Below are 23,595 nucleotides of genomic sequence, written 5' to 3'. Positions count from 1 at the left end.
ACCAGGGATGTTAAAAAAATAGATTTACATCCAAATGACAAATGTTGTTTATTCAGATTCTAAATCGATTTATAATTTTTGAGAATCAATTTAAAAACTTTTTTTTCTTTCAAGAATACATTGTTGTAATAAAACCATAAACAACTATTATTGATATTACTATTATTGTCATCATTATTGATACTGCTGCTTTTATACGTTTTAGTTTTACTTTTTTTTAGTAGTAGTGTATTTAAATAGTATTGTATTTGTATTGTCAATTACTTTGTAACATTATATTATTTTATTATTTTATTTGATGTGTTATTTATAAGTATTGTGAAGCTGGGGTTGGAGTTTCTCCATTTTCTATCATTAGGTTGATTAACATTCTGTGATTTTTCTAAACAATATTTTTTTTAAATCTATTTTAAAAAATACGTTTTTTAGTACATCAGCAGCCAAGAGGAGCTTTTGTAACCTGTAACCTGTTGAGAAAAGGCTTTATTATACTCTATAAACCAAATAATGCAGAATCGTGCTGAATCGAGAATTGATTCTGAATCCAATCGTCGCCCAAAGAATTGGAATCAAATTAAATTGTGAGTAACCAAAATTGTCACCTTTAATTTCTAATGGTTTCCTTTTTTTTAACACCTTTGTATTGTTTGGTTTGTTTAGTTGTGTATTTATAGCCATTTCTGTTTAATTTTTATCAAGTTTTTCTATTTTTATTTTTTTAATTTGTACAGCCCTTTAGGGCGGTAGTAGATGTAAAACATACACACACACACACACACACACACACACACACACACACACACACACACACACACACACACACACACATAGATATATATATATATATATATATATATATATATATATATATACATACATATATAAATATATATATATATATATTTATATATATATATATATATATATATATGTATATATATATATATATATATATATATATGTATATACATATATGTATATATATGCATATATATAAAATAGTATATATAATACTGTATATATTATTATACATATATTTATAATTGTTATATATCTATATAATTAATAATTATATATATATATATATATATATATATATATATATATATATATATATATATATATATATATATATATATACACATGTATATACATATATGTATACGTTAGGTCAGGAAAAAACACAGAGGCTATTTCATCCCTACAAACCTGCTCTTCAGGGGATTTTTCAGAGTGTGAATCTGAATTAATAACCCCCTGAATATACTTCAGGGGATTTTTCCAGGATGTGATCCCCTGAAGAGCAGGTAAACCTGCGAAACAGGCTTGTAGGGATGAAATAGCCTCTGTGTTTTTTCCTGACCTAACGTATATTCCGCTCTATCCCGGTATTGAGCACTGTATAACGGATAAACACACACATTTTTACACACATGTATATATATATATATATATATATATATATATATATATGGCCGTGCGCGGCCCGATGGTCCCTGGTTCAATCCCCACCTAGTACCAACCTCGTCATGTCCGTTGTGTCCTGAGCAAGACACTTCACCCTTGCTCCTGATGGGTGCTGGTTAGCGCCTTGCATGGCAGCTCCCTCCATCAGTGTGTGAATGTGTGTGTGAATGGGTAAATGTGGAAGTAGTGTCAAAGCGCTTTGAGTACCTTGAAGGTAGAAAAGCGCTATACAAGTACAACCCATTTATCATTTATTTATTTATATATATATATGTATGTATATATATATATATATATATATATATATATATATAATTTAACCTTGACCTATTTATAAGAAAGGAATTAGCGTTAATTAATAAACTTGCACTGTTTTAACTGTTTTGATGAGCTACTTCCAGGGTGCACTGAGACTCAGCAATGCATTCACACAGGTGAGGGTGTGTATAGGTGCCCTCCTGGCACAATGACAATGTAGACTGTGTGTTACCTGCTGGTGCCCTCCTGGCTGTAGAAAACAGAGTAGGTTAGCTCGTCTCCGTGCGGTTCAGCCGGCGGGCGCCAGGTGAGCTTGATGAAGCGGGTGGAAACCAGCGAAGCCACCACATCGCGGGGGGCGGAGGGAGTGGGCCCTGCTTGACCGGCCACACCTCCGGAGCCTGGCGTTACATGGTCAGTAGTGTTAGGAGTCAGCGAGGGGGGGTGGAGAGGGGGCAGGGCGACATCTTGGGGTGGGGGAAGAGGAGGTGAGGAGGGGCGGGGGGGAGGGGGAGGTGAGGGGATAAGGGGAATCAGTGGCAGCATGGGGGATGGGAGAAATAGTGTGCAGAAGAGGAGAACAGGACAGGAGGTGAAATGGAAATGGCGGTGAAACGAAAGGAGGGAAGGAAACAAAAACAGAAGAAAAAACAAAATAACAACAACGTAACAAAAAAGACTTTTGGCGTGACAAGGAAACAGAAATAAAACAGCTGTACTAAACTCACAGAGCTGACAAATAAAAAGCACAATACAAGGGGGAACTACACATGCAGATCTACTGTACGTACACACTGCTGTCTAACCACACAACATAGTACATTCACTAACTACTTTCTGGGACCCCGTACATAAGGGCCCCCCGTCCCACCATAAACCTAACGTCGCCTTCACAAGCAGTAAAACAACTAATTATTGCATGGATTTAGTTAAAACCAGCTTTTAAAGTAAAATTAATTAGGTTTTTAACTTTCATAAAATGGGATTGACATAACTAAAATATATATAGATAAACCCCCAAATGTTTTGCTTTAAAAAAAAAAAAAAATTCAATATGAAATTCAAAGTAATGTGGCCAGAATATGACTTTAAATAATCATATAACCTTTCATTCTTCACTTAAATATGATTATATTTCGGTCAACTTTACTTCAGTGTGTAGAATAAGAGATGATCTTATTATCTGTTGATAATATGAATTATAATAATACATTATTATTATTATGATTATTTCATTACCAGTGGATCTCTTGGGAGTTTAATCTCCCCGTCTTTAAAAACTAGTGAAGCCTCTTTTTGTAACTTTAATCTAGGGTCTTTGAATGCACCACAGTTATGTGCAATGAGATGCAAAAATGACAAAACTTTGTCCTACGCTGCCACAAATACATTTACTATATTTTTACCTTTCTTCTATCACCTCATCCTTGTTCCAAAAATGTTGGTGCTCTGTGCGAATGCTTAAAATGTGAACTTTGATGATGTTAGGACGTCTGTGTCAAGCAAAGTGTTCGAACAAGACAAACCATTTTCTATTTTTGATATGGGGTGTTGTAGTAGTTTTAGACATTCTTAATTGAATTCATTGAACTTTCACAGCTATACTAAATTTATACAAACATTTGTGACTTTTTAAAATAAATGACATATATTCTAATGCTTTTAATGACATTATACCGGCTTCTGAGTTCAGTTCAAAACTTGGGAGACAAATATTATTGCAGAAATTCCTGAGAACACGAGAGTGCTCCTGTTGTATATAGGAACTTGGCCCACTGTAAACACATCGGCAGATCCTTGCACTAACATTTTAATCTTGCTACTAAACATAGAACATTGGGGTTCAAACTTGTGATTTTAGCGAGGCGTTCCTCAAGGCACACCTTCAAGTCCCCTCCTTTATGGCAGTTACACTTTTCTCATAATGTGATTTATGTGACGAATGTGTTGCTGTAGCTTTTTTTTTTAACTTCAGATGCAGTCATTTGTTCAACTTATTTAGTTATACAAGTGGTGTTCCATTTTAGGTCCTCTCTCTCTCCATTTAGGTCAGGTGTGTCAAACTGGTTTTCATTGAGGGCCACATTGCAGTTTTGGCTGCCCTCAGAGGGCCGCTTGTAACATTATTAAAAGAAACATACCATATTTTTCGGACTATAAAACGCAGATTTTTTTCATAGTTTGGCTGGGGGTGCGACTTATACTCGGGAGCGACTTATGTGTGAAATTATTAACACATTACCGTAAAATATCAAATAATATTATTTAGCTCATTCACGTAAGAGACTAGACGTATAAGATTTCATGGGATTTAGCGATTAGGAGTGACAGATTGTTTGGTAAACGTATAGCATGTTCTATATGTTATAGTTATTTGAATGACTCTTACCATAATATGTTACGTTAACATACCAGGCACATTCTCAGTTGGTTATTTATGCGTCATATAACGTACACTTACTCACCCTGTTGTTCACTATTCTTTAATTATTTTAAATTGCCTTTCAAATGTCTATTCTTGGTGTTGGGTTTTATCAAATACATTTCCCCCAAAAATGCGACTTATACTCCAGTGCGACTTATTTATGTTTTTTCCCTTCTTTATTATGCATTTTCGGTCGGTGCGACTTATACTCCGGAGCGACTTATAGTCCGAAAAATACGGTACATGTATAAGGATTAGCCGCATGATATTGTCACACCGTTACCTATGCATTTGATTAGTAAATTTATATTTTACCGACATTGTAAAGAAAAAAAACCAGTAGATTTTGCGGTCCAAAAAATGGCAGAATTTTACCATAAAACAGTAAAAGGGTCACACTATTTTACTGTAAAATTCTGGTGATTAAGCTGCCAGTTTTTTTTTGTTTGTTTTTTTGCATGAAAAATATATTTGCTGTTTTCACAGTGTATTACTATACATGTAAAAATGGTACCACTGTTGTTTTCTTACGGTAAAATTAAAAATATTGTGATGTTTACAGTGTACAATTTAATGGATAACTTGCTTTGAAATCATAAGGCTAATTAGATATTTACTAGAGATGTCCGATAATATCGGACTGCCGATATTATCAGCTGATAAATACTTTTAAATGTAATATCGGAAATTATCGGTATCGGTTTCAAAAAGTATAATTTATGACTTTTTAAAACGCCGCTGTACGGAGTGGTACACGGACGTAGGGAGAAGTAAGAGCACCAATAAACCTTAAAGGCACTGCCTTTGCGTGCCGGCCCAATCATATAATATCTACGGCTTTTCACACACACAAGTGAATGCAAATCATACTTGGTCAACAGCCATACAGGTCACACTGAGGGTGGCCGTATAAACAACTTTAACACTGTTGCAAATATGCGCCACACTGTGAACCCACACCAAACAAGAATGACAAACACATTTCGGGAGAACATCCGCACCGTAACACAACATAAACACAACAGAACAAATACCCAGAACCCCTTGCAGCACTAACAAAGACGGCTCAGAAGATCATCGGCCGCCCTCTCCCCTCTCTGACGGACATCTACACCTCCCGCTGCCTCAACAGAGCCAGTGCCATCATCAAGGACAGCACCCACCCTGGCTCTGACCTGTTCCACCTGCTGCCCTCTGGGAAGCGCTACAGGTGCATTAAAACCAAAACAAACAGGCTAAAGAACAGCTTCTTCCCCAGGGCCATAACCATCCTGAACGGACTGCCCCATTGTCCCTCATAACTGCCTTCTCTTCGGTGCAATAACCCATTCCACCAACCACCCTGTTTTTGTTTTTGTTTTTTTCATGTATATATTCATTTCACACCATATTCATTGCACTTCTACATTTTTTATATTTTTATATATTTGCACATTGTTTTTCTAGCATGCACACATCCCACTGTATGGAATGGCCTCAATCTCGTTACCTTGCGTAATGACAATAAAGCTGATTCTGATTCTGATTCTGATTCTAACTCTTCCGGGACGCTACAATATACACCCCCCGCTACCCCCTACACCCCCACCTCAACCCCGCCCCCCCACAACCCCGCCCACCTCAACCTCCCCATGCTCTCTCAGGGAGAGCATGTCCCAAATTCCAAGCTGCTTTTTTGAGGGATGTTAAAAAAAAAATGCACTTTGTGACTTCAATAATAAATATGGCAGTGCCATGTTGCCATTTTTTTCCCCATAATTTGAGTTGATTTATTTTGGAAAACCTTGTTACATTGTTTAATGCATCCAGCGGGGCATCACAACAAAATTAGGCATAATAATGTGTCAATTCCACGACTGTATATATCGGTATCGGTTGATATCGGAATCGGTAATTAAGAGTTGGACAATATCGGAATATCGGATATCGGCAAAAAAAAAGCCATTATCGGACATCTCTAATATTTACGTATGTTTTTACCCGAAAAATGTTTAGAATGTATGATAATATAATATCTGTTGCATTATTAGATAGATAAAGTTTAAAAGATATATAACTGCATGAAGTACATGTCTTTTGTTGGGTCAAAATAGAAAAAGAAAGAAAGACAAAGTACTTCATTGATGCATATTATTTCCAAGCTTTCACGGGTCATTCCAGGGGTAGGGAACCTATGGCTCGAGAGCCAGATGTGGCTCTTTTGATGACTGCATCTGGCTCTCAGATCAATCTCAAATCCCGGCCCAGGCATACCAAAGACTATAAAAATGGGACCCATTGCATGACACTCAGCATCAAGGGTTGGAATTGGGGGTTAAATCAACAAAAATGATTCCCGGGCGTGGCACCGCTGCTGCCCACTGCTCCTCTCACCTCCCAGGGGGTGAACAAGGTCATGGGTTAAATGCAGAGGAAAAAATGTCACCACACCTAGTGTGTGTGTGACAATCATTGGTACTTTAACTTTACTTTAAATAATGAATAATTCCCCTGATAATCACAGTGTTAAAAATAACGTTCAAAATATAAAACATTCTCATGCATTTTAATCCATCCATCCGTTTTCTACCGCACCTGTTCAAGAAGTCGCATTAAAGGTAAGAAGTATTTTATTTATTATTGGGTAGCTTCAGAATAACAATGTTATTAAAAAGAATAAGAGATTTATTATACTCAAAAAATGTTGGTCTTACTTAAAAATGCACGCATTTAGTTGTATTCAGTGTTAAAAAATATTATATGGCTCTCACGGAAATACTTTGAACATATTTGGCTTTCATGGCTATCTCAGCCAAAAAGGTTCCCGACCCTTGGGCCATTCAAAATGATGTGGCGGCCCAGATCTGGCCCCCGGGCCTTGAGTTTGACACCTGTGATTTAGGCTATTCAACTGGTGGCCCGTCAGTTCAGTTCAGAAGACATTTTTGCAGCAGATTCGCAGCAGATAAGAGCGCTCTTGCAACTCTGACAAAATAAATTGAACAAACTCAAATGTCTACCGGAATATACAAAATAAGACAAATAGTGAAGGGATGAGTAAGGCCCCAAGGTGCTTAGCTTTCTGCAAATGTGACACAGTTTACTTGAATATCCCTGATTTTACACAACTGCTGTCCATTTTGTTGTGATACAACAACATTATGATGTATTGTAGATGTCCATCCGCATGTTCTGTGAATTACGGCACACAAATATTGACACTGAAGGCTGTATGCTCCCCTCCAGACGACTTTTTTTTCCCAAACACTTTTCCATCTCATTCCACAGCCTGGCTGCAGAAAGTGATTTAATTTGACAAGGGGGTTTTTGGAAGGAATCTGACAATCTGTGGCAAGACGCAGTGAGCTCCGCTTTCCGTTTGCTTGGCAAGTGGGCGAGACTAAACCATATGGAAAAGAATGTCAATGTGCATGACATTGCTATTTGTGTGCACGGAAGCGACGGGGACAAAGCATAAATACAACAAAGTAGCACGACAACTGTCAGCGTGTGTCGTTTCTAGACCGAATGTGCGGGAATTAGCCGGTGTATAAATTATTCTGTAACACCATTGGGACGAAACCACTAATTTAGCTCACAATTCAGAGGTTCACTTAGAGCTTTGAGAAGGATGTGCAGCTATTTTCTTTCAGACTAGCTGACACGTGCTTAAGTGCATGTAAACACTCGTATGCACACTGGACCATGTATAAGCACAAACTTCACAGTCATGAACATATATCATAAATTATAGTCAAATGCATTGTTAAACACATTGTCTTTTGATTGTGCAGGTGACGAAGAAGGGTCAGTGTGGGTCTAGATCTTTCTGCGTGTGTCAGTGTGCACACTAAAAAAATGCTGGGTTATTTTGATAACCCAAATTATGAGTTGCTAGTGCTGGGTTATTTTTATGAGGAGCAATCCATTTTTTGGATTATAAGGGTATCATTTTAACTCAATTTCTGGGGTTTCAAAACTATGAACCATTTTTGGGTTGTTTTTCAATGAGTAAAGCATTATATATATATATATATATATATATATATATATATATATATATATATATATATATATATATATTATCGGCCAATAAATGCTTTAAAATGTAATATCGGAAATTATCGGTATCGTTTTTTTTTTATTATCGGTATCGTGTTTTTTTTATTTTTATTAAATCAACATAAAAAACACAAGATACGCTTACAATTAGTGCACCAACCCAAAAAACCTCCCTCCCCCATTTCACTCATTCACACAAAAGGGTTGTTTCTTTCTGTTATTAATATTCTGGTTCCTACATTATATATCAATATATATCAATACAGTCTGCAAAGGATACAGTCCGTAAGCACACATGATTGTGCGTGCTGCTGGTCCACTAATAGTACTAACCTTTAACAGTTAATTTTACTGATTTTCATTAATTACTAGTTTCTATGTAACTGTTTTTATATTGTTTTTTATTCAAGAAAATGTTTAATTTATTTATCTTATTTTATTAATTTTTGTAAAAAGGACCTTATCTTCACCATACCTGGTTGTCCAAATTAGGCATAATAATGTGTTAATTCCACGACTGTATATATCGGTATCGGTTGATATCGGTATCGGTAATTAAGAGTTGGACAATATCGGAATATCGGACATCGGCAAAAAGCCATTATCGGACATCCCTAATATATATATATATATATATATATATATATATATATATATATATATATATATATATACATATATATATATATATATACATATATATATATATATATATATATATATATATATATATATATATATATATATATATATATATATATATATACAGTATATATATTATTTTCTTCGTCTGGAAAAACTGGAAGTTGCTAAACAAGGTTGGTTTGATGAACTAAGGCACTTTCTCTGTGGTAACCAGGCAACACGGGATGTGATCAATGATCAGTGGGAGTGACACGCTAACAGCCAATCAGGTAACAGTCTCAACTATCATGTCTGGTTGCGTCATCTTGTTGTCTCGCGGTGGATTGAGATTGGATGGAGTGAGAAAATAAACTAAAAATGAGAGCTGCAAAGAAACTGTGGATAAAACAGGAAAAGTCACTGAGAGAGAATGGCAGTTTTTGGGTTTTTTTTCCCCCCAAAAGGACCTTAGTCAGACCAAGGCACTCGTAATCAGTATAAATAGTTCTTCTCAGGTTTTTTGATGTTTACATTTTCACACTTTGCACTATTTTGTTACACATTATAAAGCATTCCTGACATATTCCTTATTTTTGCACCTTAATTTTAAGAGGTTAATGTTCAATGTCATTTTAGACTTTTGTTTACATTGTTTGACTGTTTTACATTTCCTTTTCTTTCTGAATTAGTAGCTGCGGGGGATTATAATCAGAGGAAGGTTGCTTTTGAAATAAAAATGTTTACATTTATAAAATTTTTCTCTTGGTCCTTGTATTCGATAGGTCATAAAAAATATCAATATTTATCAATTTCGACCGATATATATATTCTGATACCGTTTTCAATCATATCCCCCAGCCCTAGGCAGAGCAGAGCCTTGTGGGATAGACCGAGGCACTAATGAAGCTTCCATCCTCACATCATCTGCAGGTAATTGACATGCAGCAGAGTATCCAGTGTTTCTCTGTCCAATCTGTCTTGTACACGCAGGCCTGAGGTTGTTACAGTAAGGAGATGTCAGCCTCCTACCGCCATCGCCCAACTCTATTCATAGCTGATTAATTGTGCCATTAGTCTTTGTGCCGGAGGTAATGAATAGCCGGTATTAAGGCTTAATGAGGAAGGTTACTTCAAATCTGCATAATATATCTGGGCCACCAATACATATTACAGTAGTGAAAAAAAAAGACATGTAGGGAACAGCATTTGTCTTAATATTCAACTGAGAAATGTACTGTATGTGGAATAGAGTGCCTATTCTCTATTCTAATTAGTTGCAGAGTGGAACAGTGACCGGAAGCAACTGGGGGAATTAGATGCCTTGCTGAAAGGTATCGGAACTGTGGTTGCCTCTGGCAGGGGCTCTCAATCTTTTTGACCTCGGGGGTCCAACTTTTCCACAACTCTACACGGAATTAGTAATCTTACTCTTTATTTTGATAGTATTCAATACTTATATCTAACTTACTTACAGTTTACAGCATTGTCAAATGATATGAAGTCAGGCTTAGGTCAGGCTGATTAAGAAAATAAGTACTAACCAAAATATACTGCATAAGAAGGGACTCTTAAATAACTGATTAGAAAATATTTCACATACAGTTATGATGGCTAAAATGAATAAAACAAAATGAACTATCAATAAAATTAAAGTTCAAATGAAAATACAGCTTTGTCATTTTAGTCAACAAATAAATGTACATGCAGTTGTGATGGTTAATATGAATACACAAAATTGAACAAAATTAACGTTCAAATTAAACTACAGCTTCACTATTTTAGTCATATTTTTTGCGCTGAAAAAAAACGTCTGAATGACTTTATCTCCAGACTTCTTCTGTTTGTTTGATATTGTCATAACTGCCACAAATAACTGATAACAAATACATGTACATACAGTTATGATGGCTAAAATGAATACACAAAATTTAACAAAATGAACGTTCAAATGAACATACAGCTTCACCATTTTAGTCATATTTTTTTGCGCTTAAAGAAACTTCTCTATGACTTTAGCTCCATACTTCTTCTGTTTGTTTGATATTGTCATTACAGCCACAAATAACTGATAAAAAATACATTTACGTGCAGTTATTATGGCTAAAATGAATACACAAAATTGAACAAAATTAATGTTGAAATTAAACTACAGCTTCACAATTTTTGTCATATTTTTTGCGCTTAAAAAAATCGTCTCTATGACTTTATCTCCAGACTTCTTCTGTTTGTTTGATATTGTCATTACTGCCACAAATTACTGATAACAAATAAATGTACATGCAGTTATGATGGCTAAAATGAATACACAAAATTTAACAAAATGAACGTTCAAATGAAAATACAGCTTCACCATTTTAGTGATATTTTTTGCACTTAAAGAAACTTCTCTATGAATTTAGCTCCAGACTTCTTCTGTTTGTTTGATATTATCATTACAGCCACAAATAACTGATAAAAAATACATTTACGTGCAGTTATTATGGCTAAAATGAATACACAAAATTGAACAAAATTAACGTTGAAATTAAACTACAGCTTCACAATTTTAGTCATATTTTTTGCGCTTAAAAAAACGTCTCTATGACTTTATCTCCAGACTTCTTCTGTTTGTTTGATATTGTCATTACTGCCACAAATAACTGATAACAAATAAATGTACATGCAGTTATGATGGCTAAAATGAATACACAAAATTTAACAAAATGAACGTTCAAATGAAAATAAAGCTTCACCATTTTAGTGATATTTTTTGCACTTAAAGAAACTTCTCTATGAATTTAGCTCCAGACTTCTTCTGTTTGTTTGATATTGTCATTACCGCCACAAATAACTAATAACAAATACATTTACATGCAGTTATGATGGCTAAACTGAATACACAAAATTAACGTTCAAATGAAACTACAGCTTCACAATTTTAGTCATATTTTTTGCCCTTAAAAAAACGTCTCTATGACTATATCTCCAGACTTCTTCTGTTTGTTTGATATTGTCATTACTGCCACAAATAACTGATAACAAATAAATGTACATGCAGTTATGATGGCTAAAATGAATACACAAAATTGAACAAAATTAACGTTCAAATGAAAATAAAGCTTCACCATTTTAGTGATATTTTTTGCACTTAAAGAAACTTCTCTATGAATTTAGCTCCAGACTTCTTCTGTTTGTTTGATATTGTCATTACCGCCACAAATAACTAATAACAAATACATTTACATGCAGTTATGATGGCTAAACTGAATACACAAAATTGAACAAAATTAACGTTCAAATGAAACTACAGCTTCACAATTTTAGTCATATTTTTTGCCCTTAAAAAAACGTCTCTATGACTATATCTCCAGACTTCTTCTGTTTGTTTGATATTGTCATTACTGCCACAAATAACTGATAACAAATAAATGTACATGCAGTTATGATGGCTAAAATGAATACACAAAATTGAACAAAATTAACGTTCAAATGAAAATAAAGCTTCACCATTTTAGTGATATTTTTTGCACTTAAAGAAACTTCTCTATGAATTTAGCTCCAGACTTCTTCTGTTTGTTTGATATTGTCATTACCGCCACAAATAACTAATAACAAATACATTTACATGCAGTTATGATGGCTAAACTGAATACACAAAATTGAACAAAATTAACGTTCAAATGAAACTACAGCTTCACAATTTTAGTCATATTTTTTGCCCTTAAAAAAAACGTCTCTATGACTATATCTCCAGACTTCTTCTGTTTGTTTGATATTGTCATTACTGCCACAAATAACTGATAACAAATAAATGTACATGCAGTTATGATGGCTAAAATGAATACACAAAATTGAACAAAATTAACGTTCAAATGAAAATACATCTTCACCATTTTAGTCATATTTTTTGTGCTTAAATAAACTTCTCTATTACTTTAGCTCCAGACTTCTTCTGTTTGTTTGATATGGTCATTACTGCCACAAGTGGTGGAAAAGTGTATTACCACTGAATAGCGCTGCGCCCGAAAAATTTATATTTTTGGCTGCCGTCTAGAGGGCGCTAATGGCCCAACAATCGGCCCTATGGTTAAGAAACCCTTGGTCAAAGGTGGCGTTCTTCACCACTCCTCCACAGCTGCCGCCGTAAGCTGAAAAAGGCTCTCCTAAATTTGGACGGCACCTGTTTGCCCAAACTCTGGTGAGATATATTGTAATGGCTTTGTAAGAGCTGCAAGGGCCTCCTGTCTATAGCTGATAGTAAAAAAAAAATACTGTAGTAAAATAAAGAGAAAGACAGCCCCAGATAGCATCCAGACACAATCAAGCTCTTCTCAACTTTTAAATTGTGTTTCTAACTGCGCGCACTCGGCTGTTTCTCCCAGGAGGTGTGACCCCTGACGCTTAACTTTAAGTAGTTCATCAAATGGTCTGAGTGCCCAGATAAGGCTAAAACACTCCACTAAAAGAAGGCATTCGTATCTGCCAGGAGCACAAACAAGCACCAGGACCACTGAGGAAATGCAGCCAGGTTCTCACAAAGAAAAAAAAAAAAGAAAAAATATCCTCAGGATAATCCGTCATTTGTAATTGTCTTTGGTAATGGGTAGTACATCGGAAACAGCTCCAGCACGACACTAATGGTCCATTACGGAGTCATTTACTTTGATTTGGCGCAAAAAGAACGAACAATGTAGTCAAAAGCACGGCGTGCGGGTTTTTAGAGAAACATGCACACTGGCAGACCGCTTGGTTGCATGCTTGTGCTTCAAGGAACTAATCAGGTGGAAGAATTAAGTTCCCTCTGTGCAAAGATAAAAATGATGAGGTTTCAATTCAGCGTGAGGGTACAACAAAAACCAGTAATTGCTTTAATGGTTCTGAGGTAAATGTTGCGGAAAATTATTGGCAGCTGAGAGCAACTTCTGACGACTACGGGCTTTTTTCGCCCCCGCCCCCCAACGGCTCACTTTAACAACTGGCGAGACGGGACAGCGAGACAAGTCAGGACATCCGAGTAAACCACAAACAGGAAAGCAATTTTTTTTTTTTTAAAGTAAGACCTTAAAAGACAAATAAAGCAAAACTTTTTGGTTCTTTGTGGCTCTGAAGGAAACTTGCACGCCTTTATCATGAGCCTAACTAAAATGTATTGCTTTCCTCGTCACCAAGTTCTATGAAGTCATTCATATGACGCTAACAATAATTAGGCTTGTGCGATATAGACGGTATATGATAGGCCCCAAAAGGGACAAGCGGTAGAAAATGGATGGATGGATGATCTAAATCAGGGGTGTCAAAATCACGGCCCGCCAACAGGTTTCCTCCGGCCCACGAGATGAGTTTGCTAAGTATAACAATGAGCTGAAATTTTTGAATGAAAGAAACTGCTGTTTCTAAATGTGTCCACCGGATGTCGCCAGAGCAATTCGTTGTGTCCCCTACCAGACACATGACTTCAGAGGGGGCGGAGCTATGTTAGGACAGAGGCGACGCCTCTGTGTTTGGACACTACCTACTTACGCTGCTTATTAGTGATAGTATACAAATTGATAATCTGTGCATTTCGTGTCGTACTTATGATTGGGGACACATTTTATGGGCGCACATAAATATTCTGAAATAATTTATTAATGCATTTTAGGCACCACGAAGTCAGGTGCATGCGCACTAGCGGTGTTTGGCTTGATAATCATGGCGGACAAGCTACAAGGACTTTGCTCCAAAGATTTCCCCTCGGAGTAAACGGAGCCAAACGCTTGGTTTCACGTCATTTTCCCTCGCTTCCCGGCGTGCGTTTAAGAACGCACTGCTGTGTTTAGATGGAGACAGGTGTGGACAATATTGGAGCCAGACGCACTTGTCCCCACACTAAGAGTATACAGCGAAGGCTAAAACTATTTGATGTTGCAGGTGATGTGTCGCGAACGTTGTCACAACTTGTTTATTAAAGTCTTTACTTTGTTGACTGGGATCTTCACTCCTTTATTTAACTGCACACTGTATCAGTGTTCAAATAACATCAATACTCGCTAAGATGTTTTGTCATCTCATCGAACTGAACGAAGGCTGTGAATATTGTGTATTCAATGTGAGAGGTGTCACTCCTTTATTTTTGTTGGTCAAACTGTTGTACTGAACCAAGAGAAGAACAAAACGGGTTTATTAGACTTCATCTTCATTAGCCAAACTGCTTTGTTTTATTTTAATATCAAAACGTTTTTCACATTACTTGTGTTTTTTTTCACGCCACAAAGGTATTACTTCAAAAAACATTCATTCAACATCATTTTGTTAATGTTTTATTGTGTATAGTTAATTCCTATATGACATATTTCTACTGAAACTCTTAATGGATCTGTCCCGATACAGCATCTACATATAAATGTACAAAACCTAAAATGTAAAAATAGAGATAAAAGCATCATTAAATGGCAAAAAGCTGACAAGTTTATATTATTAATGAATTTTAAAAAACAGTTTATAAATATATATATATATATATATATATATATATTTTAAATATATATATATATATATATATATATTAGGGCTGCAACTAACAACTAATTTGATAATCGATTAATTTGTCTATTATTACTTCGATTAATCGATTAATAATCGGATAAAAGAGACAAACTACATTTCTATCCTTTCCAGTATTTTATTGAAAGAAAAACCCAGCATACTGGCACCATACTTATTTTGATTATTATTTCTTAGCTGTTTGAAAATGTTGCAGTTTATAAATAAAGGTTTATAAAAATAAAAATAAAAAAATAAATAAAATAAATAAAATAAATAAAATAAATAAAATAAATAAAATAAATAAAATAAATAAAATAAATAAAATAGCCTATGCTCATGCGCATAGCATAGATCCAACGAATAGATGACTAATTTAATCGGTATTTATAATCAATTTTAATCGATTAGTCGTTGCAGCCCTAATATATATATATATATATATATATATATATATATATATATATATATATATATATATATATATATATATATAAATAATGTATGCATGCATGCTTTGGAGCCCCTGCCTCGAAAGAAAATAATGTTTGCTTTGGTTCCCTTCTAAATTGCCTTGGTGCCCTAAAATATGAGCCCTCCTTTTAGGCAACGCTTGCCTTGACCTTACAAAGTTAACATTCGAGGCCTGTTACTGCAAATGAAAATTGGCTCCAAATATCGGCCTCCTTGACTACTATGAATCGATATCGGTATCGGCCCAGGAAAAAACATAACGGTCGATCTCTACTCAGAACCATTATACAATACCCCCGTCGCCACAATACTACAGAAGAATAAAAAAACAACATTTTTTTAGTTCGTTTTGGTTTTGAATTCGGCCATGTCGATGTCGAGGTTAGCGGGTTCCACTGTACCACTTACAACACAGTACAGAACTACTTTGAAAGCCCCCTGCGGTGGTGCAGACAAAGTGAGACCCCCGCTGATAAATCAACACATGCAGGAAGGGACTGTATTGGTTTCCGTGAAGGTCTATTTTTCAACAGCTGCCTGAAATCCTGTTATTCACAGCTTCTTTTTCAACGTAACTCCAGAGAAATAATACAAAGACAAGTCTATTTACATTAGACTGCCAGGAACATACTCTAGGGTAATATGGTTTCCATACAACATGACTACTAATATCCTACAAAGCTAAACAAAGGGGGATGTGTAGAGTGCCATTATATTTCCATACAGACTGGAAAAAAAAAAACCCGTAGGTACCGAAGAGGAGCAGAGGGGGGAAAAAAAAACATGGCTGTATTTGAAAGTGATGACTGTAATTGAAAGTAGATGATGCATTCATAATTAATCATGTATACACACAGCATCCCTCCACATGTGCACAGCCATGGTCCACGGACCACCGATGAGTCAGTGTGGGTGTTTTGGCTTATAAGAATGCAGTCTCACACGCGCATCCGAAAACATGCAATATCATGCCGGCCCTCGCAGGGCATGTAAATGAAGATGCATAGATATGGTAAACAATGTAAACGCCACAGGCAGACTGCGAGAGGAAAGCCAAGCCTCTTGGGCTCGTCTTTCAAGCACATCAAAACATCCAATGATGCCGCACATCTCCGGAGATGCCTGGGAACACACTTCTACTCAGCTTTCATTGGCGTTAGTACCTTGAAGCAAATACCAGCAGACGTTTCCAGGGAAGCAGTGCAATGGAGCGACTAATTTCCTCCTATGACTGCCAAGGTAACATGTTTATCTGAGTCCTTTGTTTATTTGCCTGCGTGCAACTGAGTAGTTATACTTGGGAATACTCTATATACTTTGGCATCAACAAGTTAATGAAACAAACAAATGTGAGTTGAGTCAAAATTAACGAGACCCTATCCTACATTTTTCTTTTAGCTAACTGTAAATAGCGTATGTACAAACACCAAAACCAGTGAAGGTGGCACATTGTGTAAATCGTAAATAAAAACAGAATACAATGATTTGCAAATCCTTTTCAACCTATATTCAATTGAATAGACTGCAAAGACAAGATACTTAACATTCAAACTGGAAAACTTTGATACCTGCAACATGTATCAAAAAAGCTGTCTCTCTCTAGGTCGTCCTCAGAAAGGTACATACAGGTTTTGGAGCAACATATATTGCCATCCAAGCAACGTTATCATCGACGCCCCTGCTTATTTCAGCAAGACAAAGCCAAGCCACGTGTTACAACAGTGTGGCTTCATAATAAAAGAGTGCGAGTACTAGTCTGGCCTGCCTGTAGTCCAGACCTGTCTCCCATTGAAAATGTGTGGCGCATTATGAAGCCAAAAATACCACAACGGAGACCCCCGGACTGTTGAACAACTTAAGCTGTACATCAAGCATAATGGGAAAGAATTCCACCTGAAAAGCTTAAAAAATTGGTCTCCTCTGTTCCCAAACGTTTACTGAGTGTTTTTTTTTTTTTTAAAGGAAAGGCAATGTAACACAGTGGTAAAAATGCCCCTGTGACAACCTTTTTGCAATGTGTTGCTGCCATTAAATTCAAAGTTAATGATTATTTGCAAAAAAAAATTCAGTTTCTCAATTCGAATATTAAATATCGTGTCTTTGCAGTCTATTCAATTGAATATAAGTTGAAAGGGATTTACGAATTACACAACATGCCAACTTCACTGGTTTTGGGTTTTGTATGTTTAATTGCTCGTTTTCCTGTTCTACAATCAATATTGTGGAAATGTCACATTGTAAGGGTGGTGTGTTTTTAAGAAATCCGTGCTTTAAGTTAAAGTTAAAGTACCAATGATTGTCACACACACACTAGGTGTGGCGAAAGTATTCTCTGCATTTGACCCATCACCCTTGATCACCCCCTGGGAGGTGAGGGGAGCAGTGAGCAGCAGCGGCAGCCGCGCCCGGGAATCATTTTTGGTGATTTAACCCCCAATTCCAACTCTTGATGCGGAGTGCTAAGCAGGGAGGTAATAGGTCCCATTTTTATAGTCTTTGGTATGACTCGGGGTTTGAACTCACAACCTACCGATCTCAGGGCGGACACTCTAACCACTAGGCCACTTTAATTTCTGTACCACTCCTAAATCTCTTGAACAGCCAAGTATGAAAACTGGACCCCAAAATGGTGAGACAGCAGGTAAAGTGCGAGTAAAATCTATTTTATTAGAAAAGACAAAAGGTAAAAATAGTGCAGCATGGATGTGCACAGGAAGCACAGGGAAAGCTATGCAGCACACCAAGTATGAAGCAACAGGGTTGGCATAAAAATAATCTTAATTGGCAACCAGGGACAGGGGATTCAAACCCCCTAAAATATATAAAACTGCCTTTCAAATGTCGATTCTTGGTGTTGGATAATATCAAATAAATTTCCCCCAAAAATGCGACTTATACTCCAGTGCGACTTATATGTTTTTTTTCCCTTCTTTATTATGCATTTTCGGCCGGTGTGACTTATACTCCGGAGCGACTTATACTCCGAAAAATACGGTAGTGCTATTTTGTAAAAGTAGCTCTCAGAGAAGAAAAAAAAAGGTTGGAGACCCCTCTTCTAGATCAACTAGATCACTCAGTTGGCAAATGTTTAGACTTCGGTGGTGCCTGTGATTATTTTTTATTTTGGTGTGTTTATAAGCCTGTAAGATTCCGTGTATAAAGTTAGTTTGGCTGAGCAACCACAAAATGGGCTGAAACGGTTAAATTGAATGTGTACAGAAGTGTGGGCAGCCCGCTAACAAACGCTCCATCTACAAACCCCGTTTCCATATGAGTTGGGAAATTGTGTTAGATGTAAATATAAACGGAATACAATGATTTGCAAATGCTTTTCAACCCATATTCAGTTGAATATGCTACAAAGACAAGATATTTGATGTTCAAACTCATAAACTTTGGGTTTTTTTTGCAAATAATAATTAACTTAGAATTTCATGGCTGCAACACGTGCCAAAGTAGTTGGGAAAGGGCATGTTCACCACTGTGTTACATCACCTTTTCTTTTAACAACACTCAATAAACGATTGGGAACTGAGGAAACTAATTGTTGAAGCTTTGAAAGTGGAATTATTTCCCATTCTTGTTTTATGTAGAGCTTCAGTCGTTCAACAGTCCGGGGTTCTCTGCTGTCGTATTTTACGCTTCATAATGCGCCACACATTTTTGATGGGAGACAAGTCTGGACTGCAGGCGGGCCAGGAAAGTACCCGCACTCTTTTTTTACGAAGCCACGCTGTTGTAACACGTGCTGAATGTGGCTTGGCATTGTCTTGCTGAAATAAGCAGGGGCGTCCATGAAAAAGACAGCGCTTAGATGGCAGCATATGTTGTTCCAAAACCTGTATGTACCTTTCAGCATTAATGGTGCCTTCACAGATGTGTAAGTTACCCATGCCTTGGGCACTAATGCACCCCCATACAATCACAGATGCTGGCTTTTGAACTTTGCGTCGATAACAGTCTGGATGGTTCGCTTCCCCTTTGGTCCGGATGACACGATGTCGAATATTTCCAAAAATAATTTCAAATGTGGACTCGTCAGACCACAGAACACTTCTCCACTTTGTATCAGTCCATCTTAGATGAGCTCAGGCCCAGCGAAGCCGACGGCGTTTCTGGATGTTGTTGATAAATGGCTTTCGCTTTGCATAGTAGAGCTTTAACTTGCACTTACAGATGTAGCGACAAACTGTATTTAGTGACAGTGGTTTTCTGAGGTGTTCCTGAGCCCATGTGGTGATATCCTTTAGAGATTGATGTCGGTATTTGATACAGTGCCGTCTGAGGGATCGAAGGTCACGGTCATTTAATGTTGTTTTCCGGCCATGCCGCTTACGTGGAGTGATTTCTCCAGATTCTCTGAACCTTTTGACGATATTATGGACCGTAGATGTTGAAATCCCTAAATTTCTTGCAATTGCACTTTGAGAACCGTTGTTCTCAAACTGTTTGACTATTTGCTCACGCAGTTGTGGACAAAGGGGTGTACCTCGCCCCATCCTTTCTTGTGAAAGACTGAGCATTTTTTGGGAATCTGTTTTTATACCCAATCATGGCATCCACCTGTTCCCAATTAGCCTGCACACCTGTGGGATGTTCCAAATAAGTGTTTGATGAGCATTCCTCAACTTTATCAGTATTTATTGCCACCTTTCCCAACTTCTTTGTCACGTGTTGCTGGCATCAAATTCTAAAGTTAATGATTATTTGCCAAATCAAATCAAATATGTTGTCTTTGTAGCATATTCAACTGAATATGGGTTGAAAATGATTTGCAAATCATTGTATTCCGTTTATATTTACATCTAACACAATTTCCCAACTCATATGGAAACGGGGTTTGTAAAACTGCCTTGCACCAATAAAGTGGCCTTGGTGAGATCTAGTGAGAGCTGGTAATTTACCTTCCCACCAGCAGAGCAGCGGGGCGTTCACAGTCCACCTTTGCCCGCCAGTCCACTTTTAGCCTATGGAAACTGGGAGGTACTGGGAGGTGCTGCGGAGGAAAGGGCTGGGTGCGAACAGGAAAAATAAAAGCTCGCAGGGGACATCATCCCGCAGCTAAGGGAAGGGCGTGAAGGGAAAGTGGTGTTTTTAAGTCAAACACTACTTTTAATTGCCACACCCAAAGGACCGAGTGAGCAAAAATGTCAGCTTGGCATGCTGGAGAACAGTGTGGTATGGTAATAAGGGCAGGTGTTCCACCAGAAAGGAAAGAAGCAGGTCGCATTCAGGCGTGTGCTACCAAGCATAAACTGTTGTTTACAACAAGACTGACCTTCAAAAAACAGCACTGGCGCGGGCACCCAAGGCTATTTGAGTCCCGTTTTTTTCTTCTTCTTCTCCTTCCAAGGCAAAACAACAGCAAAATTGGCACCCATAACATTTCAGTTAGCACTGAACTGACAGGTCGTTTATGAATGAAGCCAAGCTCTTCTCCATGCATGAATAAACACAGGACATTGAAATGTCCGCCTGGGAAAACGAGCACTTGAAGCACACAAATGCGCTCTGAAAGACATCAATTTGGTAGCGGATGATTTTGCAGCTTTCACAATCAGTCTCGGCGAGGAACTCTGATCAACATGCATGCATTGATTGTAATGTCTATGCTTTGGCATCTTTACCATGTGGCTAAATGTAATGCTACTCAGGATGAGAACCAAATGTATTTTACTAGGCACCAGTAAAACCGGGTACCGATTCATGTAAAATCAAACAGTGCCATATTTCGTTGCTCAAAAAGGTTCATTATGTCTTCTTATTCATATACTTTTTCACATTTTCTTGTAAACAGACCATATTTTCGGTATATATAGGTAAAGATTCCATCTATTATACAGAAAATAACTCCACCTGACAATTGAGGGACAGTGGAGTTCATACTCCAACAGGCTCCTTCAGCTTCCTTCCCGCACTGTGCGATTCAAGAACTCCTTCATTCCGCACTCCATCCAGCTGTATGATCACTCGCCATACAGCAATAGATGATATCTGCCTATTACCTGACACCTGACATGTCAGCTACTGCTCTTTGTTTTTAATGTCTATTTTCTGCTGGATCTACTCTCTATTTGATGCTGCTGCTGTCACATATACTGTAATATTGTACATGGTCATTGTTATATATTGTATATATGTTATAGACCAGTGGTTCTTAAAGGGGAACATTATCACAATTCAGAAGGGTTAAAACCATTAAAAATCAGTTCCCAGCGGCTTATTTTATTTTTCGAAGTTTTTTTCGAAATTTTACCCATCACGCAATATCCCTAAAAAAAGCTTCAAAGTGCCTGATTTTAACCATCGATATATACACCCGTCCATTTTCCTGTGACGTCACACAGTGATGCCAATACAAACAAACATGGCGGAAAGAACAGCAAGGTATAGCGACATTAGCTCGGATTCAGACTCGGATTTCAGCGGCTTAAGCGATTCAACAGATTACGCATGTATTGAAACGGATGGTTGTAGTGTGGAGGCAGGTAGCGAAAACGAAATTGAAGAAGAAACTGAAGCTATTGAGCCATATCGGTTTGAACCGTATGCAAGCGAAACAAACGAAAACGACACGACAGCCAGCGAATTCGGCGATCGCCTTCTAACCAACGATTGGTATGTGTTTGTTTGGCATTAAAGGAAACTAACAACTATGAACTAGGTTTACAGCATATGAAATACATTTGGCAACAACATGCACTTTGAGAGTGCAGACAGCCCATTTCAGGCGCGCTAAGAACATATATTTTTCCACGATTTCAGCACTCAGGTTAACCATACCTAAATAGACACAAAATACTGCATTACACAAGACTACCCGAATGTACTCGAATAATTGAAAAAAATAAATGTTTTCAAGCTAAATTCTTGGTAAACACAGTTTATGTATAATAATTTTCGTAAAACCGCGAGTAATGAATAAAGTTTTCATCAATTAATATATTCTGTAGACATACCCTCATCCGCTCTCTTTTCCTGAAAGCTGATCTGTCCAGTTTTGGAGTTGATGTCAGCATCTGCTTTGAGTGTCGCAGGATATCCACACATTCTTGCTATCTCTGTCGTAGCATAGCTTTCGTCGGTAAAGTGTGCGGAACAAACGACTGACCATTTCGTCGGCTTTCCCCACAGCCTCGTATTTTGAACAAATTCCGTCCAATTTCTTGCCACTTTCGCATCTTTGGGCCACTGGTGCAACTTGAATCCGTCCCTGTCCGTGTTGTTACACCCTCCGACAACACACCGACGAAAGTGAGAAAATGGCGGATTGCTTCCCGATGTGACGTCACGTTGTGACGTCATCTCTCCGAGAGCGAATAATAGAAAGGCGTTTAATTCGCCAAAATTCACCCATTTAGAGTTCGGAAATCGGTTAAAAAAAAAAAAGGTCTTTTTTCTGCAACATCAAGGTATATATTGACGCTTACATAGGTCTGGTGATAATGTTCCCCTTTAACCTGGGTTCGATCGAACCCTGAAGTTCGGTGAGTCGGCCTCAGGGGTTCGGCGGAGCCTCCGCCACGGAGGTAAAGACACATCCGACTTATTGTGTAAATAAAAACTTCTCCCTATCGGCGTATTATGGATACCCCCAAACAATGTTCCCTCTAATTTTAAATCTGATTTGCAGGTTTTTTGATTGATTGATTGAAACTTTTACTAGTAGATTGCAAAGGTATATGAAACAGTACAGTTTACACAGTACAGTACATATTCCGTACAATTGACCACTAAATGGTAACACCTGAATAAGTTTCTCAACTTGTTTAAGTCGGGGTCCACGTTAATCAATTCATGGTAAT

General features: G+C 37.2%; 1 protein-coding gene across 8 annotated transcripts in view; it reads right to left on the bottom strand.

Moving 5' to 3' along the window:
* The window catches only part of neo1a (neogenin 1a), a 450,891-nt gene that overhangs the window by 90,482 nt on the left and 336,814 nt on the right, over positions 1 to 23,595 (bottom strand). For 7 of the 8 annotated variants that reach the window (XM_061974884.2, XM_061974877.2, XM_061974882.2 and 4 more), the window contains exon 8: positions 1,958 to 2,192. In XM_061974884.2, coding sequence (XP_061830868.2) covers positions 1,958 to 2,192 — 235 coding nt within the window. The remainder of the gene's footprint in view (positions 1 to 1,957; positions 2,193 to 23,595) is intronic. The other variant, XM_061974881.2, reaches the window with a different exon arrangement.

Source organism: Nerophis lumbriciformis, linkage group LG15 (assembly GCF_033978685.3).
Source record: "Nerophis lumbriciformis linkage group LG15, RoL_Nlum_v2.1, whole genome shotgun sequence".
Lineage (NCBI taxonomy): Eukaryota > Metazoa > Chordata > Actinopteri > Syngnathiformes > Syngnathidae > Nerophis > Nerophis lumbriciformis.
Note: the sequence above shows the minus strand (reverse complement) of the source record. Positions and strands in the feature narration are given on the sequence as shown.